The 11,786-nt window shown below is 47.2% G+C and overlaps 3 protein-coding genes across 3 annotated transcripts; 2 read left to right on the top strand and 1 right to left on the bottom strand.

The window, feature by feature from the left end:
- The first annotated feature begins 2,461 nt into the window (after nucleotides 1–2,461).
- EDB82DRAFT_271035 (uncharacterized protein) lies at nucleotides 2,462–3,459 on the top strand. The gene has a single exon (XM_065607355.1). It carries the CDS (start codon nucleotides 2,670–2,672, stop codon nucleotides 3,207–3,209), a length of 540 nt encoding a protein of 179 aa, XP_065464199.1. The 5' UTR covers nucleotides 2,462–2,669; the 3' UTR covers nucleotides 3,210–3,459.
- A 3,600-nt stretch (nucleotides 3,460–7,059) lies between these two features.
- On the bottom strand, nucleotides 7,060–8,808 carry EDB82DRAFT_509331 (uncharacterized protein). The gene has a single exon (XM_025728637.2). The coding sequence runs from the start codon at nucleotides 8,393–8,395 to the stop codon at nucleotides 7,124–7,126; it is 1,272 nt and encodes a 423-aa protein (XP_025582984.2). The 5' UTR covers nucleotides 8,396–8,808; the 3' UTR covers nucleotides 7,060–7,123.
- Nucleotides 8,809–9,232: 424 nt separating this feature from the next.
- Nucleotides 9,233–11,101, top strand: EDB82DRAFT_478536 (major facilitator superfamily domain-containing protein; the record flags this gene model as incomplete). The annotated part of the gene is made up of 3 exons (XM_025728636.2): nucleotides 9,233–9,466; nucleotides 9,514–9,906; nucleotides 9,959–11,101. The coding sequence occupies 3 exons, from the start codon at nucleotides 9,233–9,235 to the stop codon at nucleotides 11,099–11,101; spliced, it is 1,770 nt and encodes a 589-aa protein (XP_025582983.2).
- Between the last annotated feature and the right edge of the window lie 685 nt (nucleotides 11,102–11,786).

Genomic DNA, 11,786 nt, shown 5'->3' with positions numbered 1-11,786 from the left:
ATGGGACTGGAGAAAGATCTCCCTTTCCGCATTGCGTGCCATGAATGATTACTTGGCTTTGCTTTTTGCCATATGTGCGCTTGGAGTTTTCCATCCGTGAGAAGCTGTTGGAGAAAACGAAACTAAACTGAATAGGGAAATAAGCAAGGGGGGTACAGAGTACATCAGCCACGGGCGACCGGGTCTTTTTTCCCTCTGTCTCTTTTTTGATTGAAACTTAACACCAGGGTGCATTGGATGATGCTTCTTCTGAGTCAGGACCAAGTAGAGAAAAAAAGTGACAGATGTCATCCACGTTGAAAAGTTATAATAGAAAAGAGACCTAGAGAGAAAGCTGTTGGTGGTTTAGGCTAAACCGAATATTGATAAAATCTAGACCAGACCCCCCACGGGTAGAGTCATATCCTATCCAATCATATTTTAAGAATTGATTTGTTTTTCGAATTTCGAGGGGAGTGTGGCCGGAAATAAGGCAAATCAGGTTGTCTCAATTACCGATCGGCACCAGTAGGAACTGTATCTCGGAGAAGAAGGACCCTGCATTATTTTAGGCCATGTTTCGAAGCTCCCAGCCCAGCATCTAAGGTTTACAATCACTGACATATCATAATGTACTGGCATCTTCAAGAATGTTCCCGTGATTACTTGGAAAGCCTATTGATATGTACATTACCCGGTCTGGACTGTGGAGTCATTTTATCTTTTTCACATTCAGGGTCCTTTTGAAGTATCATCACTAAGTTTATACTGATGCGACCGTGCCATTCTTTTGTGTTTACTGTATTGTAAGTCTTGTCGGGTTGGCACAAGTAAACTATTGATGTCTTCCCACGGGATCTTGTCAATTGGAATTGGTCTATTCATGACGCGAGGCAGACAGAGTCAGTTGATTAGACAGTCAGACAGTCGGCTGTGTGGAGCTAACTCCGGTGGCGGACATTTCTCCGCCCAACTGGTCTCGGAAACGGAAACCTGGGGAATTTTATGGCGCATAACGAAAAAAGAGAGATGCGAATGCAACAAGGGTCTTGTGTGTATTTTTTATGGCGCGGAGGGTCTTTCTTGCATCCATTGCTCAATCTTCAGCTCAGGTCAACCTTGACCGTCTTTCGTGCATGTGTTTAATGCCGCGCATTCATTCACCGCCTGATAATAATTGTGTGCTCTATAGCAATACTCTTGATAAGATGCCGGACAAGAGCATCCGATCCGAAAATAATACATACCCGTGGATGTAGATCTTCTTTCTTGCTAAGTGTCCCGAGGTTACTTGCAGAGTCTAATAGCTCAGCATAGCACACCAACAAACCAAAGTGCCTGAGCCGAAATCGAAAGGAATGCCGAGAGATCTAAAGAGGCAAGCCATGGCTGACATCAGAACGAACCTCACGTGGGCTCTATTAAACAGCTGTCACTGCCAAAGAACCAACCAGTCAAAGAAGTGGTCATGCCCCAGTGACCTGATCAACCTTTTGCCCGAAGTAAGCCTTTTCAGCCTGCTTAAAGAAGGACAATTCCTCGTGGCCTATGACATGGTTTGCATGATTCGTGGGGTAGACTAGGCTCAGGATCGATCAAGTTCCGGGTCCAGTAGAAGACAGCATTCCGTTTCAGGGGAATACGGCAGTCAATGTATCAATTATACAGACTAAAATGCCTGATAATTTGTAAAATAATTGGAATAGTTGTCATGTTTAATCAAGGCACTGACGTTGACAGACAGCATTTCTCCAGAAAAAAAAAGGTTCACTGGGGTTCAGTGGAACCTCATCCACTGGGCACGAGAAATCACGGGGAAACCAGGTCGTAGTCACGAAGAATAGTCGGAAACTTACGTACCTACTCAACATTTTCATATTGAAACGTAAGTAATCAAAATAGCCGACCGGGACCAGACCGTGAAGCCGGACTCTGTTAGGTCAGATGTGTCATGAATACGGAGTTGATGGGGGAGAAACAGTTTAGATGGTGCTCTACCGTACATTACGGATACCCATTATAGAGGGTAGTGTCTCGAAATGGTGGAGCTCAAGTTACAGTCTAAGATCATCGATGGAGAATGTGAGAAATTCAATTAATTATTATTTAATAAAATCGAAAAATAGAGCATGATTAATTAAAAGAATGTAGTGTGCGAGAATCAAATCGAAATCAGGCACATGCCGCCATATCGCGATGGAGATGTGCAATGGGGATTGTACACTTCAAGAAATGAGTGGTTGCAACCAGCTTTCAAGGTCCAGAGGTCAAAGCTGGTGATCAGTCAACGTCAGTCGTTCCAGGGGATTATGCAGTATGCAAGGCTGGTAAAGTCAAAAGATGGTCAATATCGAAAACTTGAGTTGATATCGACAATTACTCTAAATGAAATGAATTCTGCCAGATCTGCCAATCGAGATTTTCCTCTCCCCCGGACTACGTCATATTCTGGGGGGGGGGGGAGGGGTTCGTCTCGCGACACCCCAGATTTGGGTTGATTTAGATTTGGAGTCAGGTTTTTTTATTGCCCAATCGCGTGGCTAAAATGTCAGATCTTGTTTTCTTTTGCATCTAAAGTGTTGTATCACGAGGTGCTCGTTTTGCTTTGTTGATGCCGATATTGATGCGTTGTTTCGTTGTCGATCATTGAGTGTTGCAAACGGTATGTTGCGATAGAGGTCATTCTAACCATGACACAAGGACACGAGACACAAGACATTGCCCGTCTACTTCCAAACCGGCCGCTCAGTTCAGTTCAGTTCAGTCAGTTCAGCCAGTTCAGTTCGGCTCGGCAATGTATTCGGACGGTGACCACGGTTAATGTGCCCGGATATTTGCCGACTCCACCTTACATACCGTTAATGCTGCTGCACACAGTTCTCGGTCTAGCCGCGCTCGTGTTGGTTGCTGTCGGAATTCATTTAGTGCCATTTACCAGTGACACAAGCGCGCGAACGAATACATCGACACCTCAGGCTTGTCTGTCTAGAAGTGGTTTGGTCATATTTTTTAGTCTGGTGTGTCTTGTTCAGATCCGAAGTGCCCCGACCAATCACTCACGACTCAAGCTGAGACCTTCTAGAAGTCTTCTCCCGCACATGGAGAGGAAGATTCCTTCTCTTTTTTATCTGGCTCACACCATCTTTTTTGCTATCAACCCATGCTACCATCCATTAAACCAGTCAATCTTGTTCAATCACGCGGTACAAGAACTAATTAAGAGCCGTTGAGGCTTGAAATGGCAGTCATCCACGGTATTGGAGAAATCAAGAAATGACGCAGCATCTTCAACAAGTTATACAGTGAGAATGTAACATCAACTAGTACTGATCTTCCTTTGACGAATTAAAATACTCAGTGATCCTTTTTTTTTCTTCTTTTTTTTTCTTCTTTTTTTTTCTATTAACTCGAACCACATCTCCACCTCCTTGGTTCATTTCTTTTCATCCAGGTTCAAGTTGTTAGTCAAACCTCGTTCAGACTTAGTGGAGAACGTATATCGCATCTCAAAACTGAACTTTGAACTCCCTGGTCATCAGCCTTGTAAACTCTAATACAAACGGTTCAAGTTGGGCAGCAAAAACCTAGTCAACATGCTGCATCATTTCTTCTCCGCCAGCCCTGAAGTGAACCAAACAGAATGGCAGAATACATACACTTTGCAAATCCAGAATGGATCCAGTGAAACGGGAGAACTCCTCTCTAATACAGATAAACCCACTCTTTTTCTTATTTTTTTCCTTTTCTATTTTTCCCCTTCTCCAACTTCAACTCCACTGATAAGAGCCAACAGGCTGCCGGCGACTCTACGGCGATCCTCGGCCCCTCAATAAAGCCATTGCTGTGTTTTGGACCCTCTCTCATCACCGTTTTTGCCTCGTGCATTTCACGGCCCTTTTTCTTGTTGTTTGAACGGCCACTGACGTTTCGATAATCTGGCCGCCTTTTGTCGGTCCGGCAGCAACATGACAATGATGGCTTTGTGATTGGAGGTTGGCTTAACCGGCTATGGATACCTCGTCTCGACTGACCCCCGAAAGTGACATCTGGACAATCTTGACACGTGAAAGTCTCGTGGCTGTGCTGTGTCATGTACCTAGCCACGAGGAGGCGAAATTGATAAAATACGCATCCACTCCACCATTGTATTGTCGATAATTGCCATGTGGGCTGATACAGAGATGCGGATTTATGGATTCAACGGAGTCGCCGATGAGGGGGATCTGAGCTACTGTACTGCACGGATGGGATAGTTTGTCACTCGATTGACAACAATTCAACAAAGACACAAACAATAGACTTGAGGGAGGCTACAGGGACTTGAAGGTTTCTTAGAACGCGGCTGAACAGCCCTCTCTAAATCTTCAAACCGCATCGGATTGGATGCCGACAGAAGATGCCCGTTTGAGAACACCATCATCACCTTCTTAAGGCTAATGAGTTATCAGTCATTAGTGAACTTCTCACTCTAACGCACGCTCTAGCGCTTATGACTTCGGAGGCGAGTCTTGGACAGACATCGGTAGCATAGCCAGCACGTGGTAGACGACAACTTCTCCGCATTCAACCATTGCCCCTTTTGTCTGCTGCCGAGAGTTTATTGTTGTAAGTAGTAAAATACGATCGATTGCTGTGCCGCGGCCGGTAATTGAACCGTGGTTGGGGGTTGATGGAACAATGGCAGAGGACATTAATTACGCCTTGGCGTCGCCTATTACGAGCTGGAAGATGTGGCATCGTCAACTTTAAATTAACAGTCATGTGTTGCAAAGTCGCCTTACTATTTTTGTCTAAAAGACCGAATTGAAGCTTTGATATTGAGACGATGCCGGGCATGACAACCGTATCGCCAAAGCTTACTTGTTAGGCCGGACGATTAATTACCACTGGCCTGGGTTGCTGTAAATCGAGAAACAAGCATGTTCATCGGTTGTAACCTGTACATCATGTTTGATAAAGGTGCTGTGATTTTGCATGGTGGTGTAGCCGAGAGTGTCTTCTGATGCTCGTCGCAGTGTCTGATGTTCAATCTCCAAGATGATGCGCGCGATTCACAGCACCTTTGCCTAATGGCCGTTTATCTGCTAATCAGCAGTTGAGCATCTGCCTGCGCCCCGAGGCTTAGAGAGGCAGCTCGCGCATGTGTTGGCAGATTGGATTGGACTGGATATTAAAATCCATCATCTTACCCCAGGTTATCGGGTATATCATGATGCCTGCAGGGCTCTGAGCCAGCTGACACGGTATTATGGCACGGGGAGCTTCCGGGCCATTGGTTTTCTGGATGTTTTGTTCTGCTTCGCTGTTAAGTTTGATACACCCTACTTCTCATTGCAGACAATCGGTCGGGTTGAACAAACCCCCAAATTCGTCCGGATTTCCCCAACTTCCCAAAGAGTCGGAAATTGGCAGAAACAAACATCCATGTCCGGGGAAGCAAACGGGTGATAGCCGACGGAGAAACTGTGCCGTTGAGTGAAACGGGGGCGTCTCTCTTGAGTCGGATCTGAGGGCCGTGTCATCTTCAGTTACTCAGTCTGGACTTGTAAGAGCCGTTCCTTTTAAGATGACAGCTTCTTCTTTCGGAGTTGACAGGCAACATGTGATGGTTCTGGTCGCCCCTCAATGCATGAGCCAGGATGGGGGTAGACCTGGTGATGCGGAGAACCCTGGGAAGCTTGACATCTCATTCATGCGGATGCATTGAGGGTCTGATCCGCCGGCCTGGGGCTGGGATATGAAAATGAGACCCTTTCGAATTGCTGTGCCTGGGTAGTCTATTCCTATTCATCCTGATAAAGGTGTCGATCGACGGCCCGTAGGACATGGAGATGAGGAATGGGTGGCAGACGGGCCGAGTCGGTGCGATGCGTTGGCAGTCACTGGATACAATAAAATGTGATAGGAATGTAAGATGATACACCAGAAAGTCTGATCTGATGTTGAGAGAGCATCTGTGCTTGCTGTGGTAGCCTAGATGGTTTCCTACACGTGATGGACATTCAAGCACCTCGGTCAAGGAAGGATTTCTAAATGATGTCAGAGGGTCCAACAACTGTCAGTCACACAAAGTTTAATAGATCAGAGACATATGTATTCAATATTGGTTTAGTTGATCTAATTGTTTGAGCTGAAACTGGTTATGTAACGGTTATCAAGAGTGAAACAGGCAAGACCCCCGCGATGACCCCCATGTAGCTTCACATGACTACAATATGTCTATGTAAGTCGAAGCATGCGTGCCAAGGAATGCTCAGGTTAACGGTGCTGATTGTGGAAAAGATTCCCATTTACCGTTACAAACTTGACCTATTCCTGCAATGACGAAGTTGTACTCATATTGAATAGGCGTTTGTGTATCACGTTGCCACGGGGGTTGGCTGTTGTATCTGTATCAGACGACATTTAAATCTCCGTACAAAAACACTTCACGTCATATCCCATACATGTGTCACTTTACCCAAAACCATATCGATTTGATCGACAATGAAATCAGCCTCATAGTCTGGAGAGATGTCTTCTAATATATTCACTCCACAACCCTTTCCTGGATAATATCATGACATGGAATAGCCACATGCGATCAGCTTCAGGCGTGTACATAACAATATAAGCGTTTGACCAGAGGTCAGTTGATGGATGATGCATTCCTCACTAGCCAGGAACCAAAGACAATAGACTAACTTGGCGTTCAATTCCAGTTGATGTGGCTTTCTGTTCCTAAACTTTGTCCTGGATCGGGTCGCCAAAGGCGTCCATTACATCACGGCAGGATCCGTTGATCAACAATGATGTCAAATCAGTCCTGGTGATATCCATTTACATGACCCTCAGGTGATTGGCGCCGTAAATCATATTTTGATATCTCAACTCTGACTCGCAAGATCGCCGAGTTGACATAGTTAGCAAGTCGAATGACATCGTGATCGTCACAACAACCGTAGAGTTATCCTGAGAGGAGCCAAAGAGCATGAAGATTGAGCTTCCATGTATGAGGTAGAGACAAAACAAGTGCTTCAAAGGAAGTTGACCCCAGGGTATCAGAAAAATTGACCGCTCGAAGCATAAGAGACGAAATTAGTAGGTCACTTTATGCTCCTTAGACTAGTTATTATTTTGTACCCTAAGACTTAGGAGGCCAACTTTACTGTCCACTAGCCCCCCTGAGAACAACAATAGGTAGTGAAGCCATGTGCAAAAGCCCTACCCAAGTGAATGGGTCTGACAGAACAGAACAGAAGTTCTTGAATCCAAGACTGGTCTTTGATGTGCCCTCTTCAAAGGCAGCATACTCCCAAACCATCAAAACCTGCAAGGTACAGAAGAAGACATAGAGGAGCGTCATGGTGTGAGTTCTCCTGGACTTGCGAGGTGCCGAAATTCCCTGACATGGCTTGGATGTGATCAAGGGTTTTGATATGTAGAAAGCCATGGCAACAATCGCACCAAGAGTCATACGAGGCGATATAGCCTTCATAGGGTCACTTTTGCTTCCAACGTACCATCCAGTAATGGAAATGATGAAAAGCCTAGATGTAACCAGCTTGGTCGGAGAGACCAAAGTACTTATCATCTTGTCCACATTTGCACCAGACACAGGATCGTCCCCTGGGTTTCTGAGCTGTAGTATCAGAGAAGCGCAAATGGCCAGGCGTGCCGTTTCCGATGGACTTGTACCATTAAAAGCCGAGAAGCCCAATGACAGGAGGAATATCGTGGCATGTTCAATGATGGATTCTAGATGTAGTCTTTTGTAACCACTATCCACGGGGCGCTTCTCGTCAGATATTGCCAGGGCGTCCTTGACTGTGTAGTATTGAGCCGCTCGAGAGAATACGAAGAAAAGAGGAACGCTGATACCCAGCGACGCCAAGAGTATATCGTGGTCAACATAGGTGGTATGACGAGTGATAAAGCTAGCCCAGTGACTAGTGATCAAGACCCCAGATGGAACGTACAACTTCCCCCATGGATTCGGGAGGGAGTCGCTGATGTCTGTTATTCTCAGTAACAGGGCCCCGGTCAGCCCGAAGGCCACTGCGATGAGTCCATGCAAGGAGATGAGGTGTGTTTCTCCCATCCTCAGGGGTCGATCGAGGTAGATTCCGTACAGGAACAAAGTCGACAGCAATGAAACACTGCAAGCAAGTGCCAGATACATGTTTGCGATGGGGATGTTGAGTTTGTTGAAGTACATGACACTGTACCGATCAGGATCGACTTTGATGATTCCGAGTCGCTGCAAGTTACGGATCGCATTGTAGATCGAGTAGGAGCCAAAGAGTAGAACTGATAGAACCCACGCCCAGTCAGTGAAGTTATACGGGTCTGTCATGACCTGGGTGAGAGTGTAAAGAGCGCACCCGATACGACCAAATATCAAGACCATGGTCGACGCAAGAGAAATCCAGTACATTGGCTTGGATGTTTGTAAGCGGTAACCGAGTAATCGGAGGATGGTCACAGAGACTGGTCCAACATCTCCAACCAGTGATGCATAGTAGATGTACAAAGGCTTGATTTGGTGTACCGCTGGAGAGAAGATAACGTTCGACGTGACAAGGAGGCAGACAATGTGATGGACGAAGAGTTCAAAAGAGTAGAATCGTATCAGAGCCAGTTCGTTGGCCCATCCAGCGGCTTGAGATACCACGCAGAATTGACCATGAGAGTTCAGGGGTCGATCGACGCCCCATGGTGTTGTCGCGGCAGCGACGATACATGATGGAAAGGTAACTGTGAGGCCAAAGAATGCCCGAAGGATCGCGAATATCAGAGGAACAAGCTTACGAAGCTCGTCTTCTTCCAACCGGCGATAGGCATTTGGTGCGAGCTTCCTGAGGAGGTAATCGACGATAAAGTACGCGTTCCAGTATATCACACTGGACAACAGAAAGCTAGCAAGAAGCATTTGGCAGTTGGGGAACTCCATTGGGGGCAGTGGCTGGCAGACAGCGACAAAAAGCGTGGAGGGAAATTTGGGAAGATGTGGGAAATTTTGTCTTGTTCTCGAGTGGTCGAGCTCAGTATGCTTTTTGATAAGATGTGGCCACGAATAAACTTCAAGTTGCCCCATGAGAAATTGCCAGACCCTCCCAATAGAAAGTCAATAAATATATAGTTTTCAAAAAGCTTTGATGTCGCGCGGATGGACTATTTGAGCCTTTCCTTGTTTCCTTCTTCCGCCTCCTTCCTGTATTCCATCCCTTTTCGGCCATCTTGACAAGAGGGACAAGCTCTAACTGAATCAAAGATGGCAAACAGAACCTTCCAAGGCGAACACGTAGAGTCCAAGTCTAAGGCTGGTAAGGGCACCATGCCCATGCTGGCCCGAGACGCCGACTCTGACCCGACAACCATCGAAAAAGCCGAGATAGAGTCGGTGCGAGAGATGTGTTGTTGGCGAAGACGGGGAATTATCCTCGTTCTCAACACGGTGACGATAATTTCAGCTTTTGATGGAACGTCTATCTGTGTCATCCTCCCTGTAAGTCCCTCGCAAAAGACCCCCTAACCATTGCTGACATAGTAAAGTCCATGGCTCATCAGCTCAATGCCTCATTCTCGATGAGCCTGAGCATGGGCTCAGCCGTCTTGCTCACTTCTTCGATCTCCCAGCCCATCTTTGCCGAACTCGCCCATGTCATTGGTCGACGACCAGCCTACCTCGCTTCCTTGGTCTTCTTCATGACTGGATCCATGATCTCGAGTTTTTCCAATAGTAGTGTGATGCTTCTTGCTGGTCGCGCCATCCAAGGTGTTGGTTCTGGAGGACCGCAGGCACTGTCGGGTCTGGTGATGGCAGACTTATACTCTGTTCGCAAGCGTTCTGGATCCATGGCGTATCAGCAGGCTTCCTGGGCTTTGGGTACGGTTGCCGGTCCTCTTGTTGGAGGTGCTATCGTTCAGGGCAAAGGCACTGCTTGGGTAGGTAGCCCCTGACATCGTGTCTGGATACGCATTTACTGACTGACCACAGCGTTGGATCTTTCGGGGAAGTTTGCCTTTTCTTGTGCTGAGTTTCATCGGAGCTTGGGGTCTTATGGGATATGACAAACACCGGCGCAACTGTCGTGACATCAAGAACATTGATTGGATTGGTATCTTGCTCTACATTATCTCTTCTGTTTCGTTGGTACTTCCGTTGACTTGGGGTGGCTCTCGTTTCCCTTGGAAGTCAGCAGCGGTCATTGTACCCTTTGTTATCTCTTTCTTTGCCTTCATTGCTCTAAGGCTGTATGAGAAAAAGGTCGAGAGACCGATGTTTCGGAGAGGCCTTTTCCGGAAGTGGTCTACCATCTGCCATCTTGGCATGGCGGCGCTGCATGGTCTTCTCATGTGGATGGTGCTGTATTACCTGGCTGTCTACTTCATGGGCGTCAAGTCCCAAACTCCTCTCATGACAGGAGTATGGGCCTTGCCGGCAACTATCTCTGTTGCTCCCATGGCAGCATTGGTAGGGATAGTAGCGCAGAAGACAGGAAAGTATCAGGGGTTCTTGGTCGGCGGCTGGAGTCTTTTGGTCACCATATTTGGAGTTCTGACGATCCTGGACAAAGACTCTTCAACCTCGACCATCTTGGTGCTGGCCATGTTTATGGGTATCGCCATGGGCCTCATCTTCCCGGTCATGACGATTGGCGTACAAGCCACATGCGACGAGGAAGATGCGGGTCATGGCATCAGCATGATCTTAGTGCTGCGCACCATGGGTCAGTGTCTGGGCATCGCGATTGGAATGTCCATCTTCTCGACTCAGCTCGCCAAGGAGCTGGAGAAGGTGGGTCTGGGCAGCATAGATGTCAACAATGCCATGCAGCTGATGAGAGCCGCGATGGAAAGTGGAGGCTTTGGTCGCACTTTCATGAACATGGCTGTGGCAAAGGCGCTCAAGAAGATTTGGATGTCAGGGAGTATCATGGCCGGTGTAGGTCTAATCCTTTGTCTCTTTGCAGGGTGTCCTAAGCTACCCAGGGACTCGGAACCCAAGGAGAAGGGCAAGACCAGGGATGGAGAGCAGGGAGAGGAGAATTCGGGTCGAGAGAGCGACTTCCGGGATGCAGTTGCAGGCCGGTTTTGGGCATGGTTGAAGCCACGGTTGAGATCAGAGCCTGAATCTTGACGGTCCGGTAGCTCCTAGAGCTATGTACGTTCGGAGGTGTTGTTTTGGTCTGGTAATCCCGAAGAAGTAACCCGGAGGCTTCCTGTCTCGGTCAGAGATGCCCAATTCAAGTCCCCTTGCTTCCACGAAGCTTTCGTTTCGTCCCAAGTCTGTGGGAACTTCCAATACCGAGACCAGAGTCAAGGTCAAGGGTTCGTTCGTTCCAGATGAGTCTGCGTCCCATCGATCGACCGGCCACGCCTCTCTTTCAATCTCTTTTTGCCGAGGACGGTAAACGAGATTGGGAAGATCCTATGGCAGGTATCAGGTGAAGCATTTAGGCACTCGCCTATTCGTTACCAAGCTTTGGAAGCCCTGGTCTTTGTCGCCGGGGTTAATTTGAACGGTTTTGATGATACCTACAAGGGAAGGGAGTTGCCTAATGATAGTTTAGTAGCTATAGCGGGGATCAAGGGTCTAGAGTCCCGGACTCGATTCCTCATTGTTGTATCCGTATGTAGCTCGGCAAATATCATCAGATGAGGTGCCATAGGCGAGTGTCAATCAATTAATCAATGCTGGGGTTCTTGGTTTTTAGCCTGATTCCTTTTTGAGTGCCATTTTATTATTTTTCTATTTTTTCACATGTTTTCCTGTGGCCAAAACGGTAGAGCATACCATATGTCACCTTTCCACCGTCACAGCT

The sequence above is a fragment of the Fusarium venenatum genome (assembly GCF_020744135.1).
Source record: "Fusarium venenatum strain MPI-CAGE-CH-0201 chromosome Unknown EDB82scaffold_3, whole genome shotgun sequence".
NCBI lineage: Eukaryota > Fungi > Ascomycota > Sordariomycetes > Hypocreales > Nectriaceae > Fusarium > Fusarium venenatum.
The sequence above is the reverse complement of the archived record's forward strand: the minus strand, read 5'-3'. Positions and strand labels throughout refer to the sequence as shown.

Excerpts from the sequence above, each read along its gene's own strand:
- EDB82DRAFT_271035 (XM_065607355.1), top strand. The coding sequence starts at position 2,670 with ATGACACAAGGACACGAGACACAAGACATTGCCCGTCTACTTCCAAAC.
- EDB82DRAFT_509331 (XM_025728637.2), bottom strand. The coding sequence starts at position 8,395 with ATGTACTGGATTTCTCTTGCGTCGACCATGGTCTTGATATTTGGTCGT.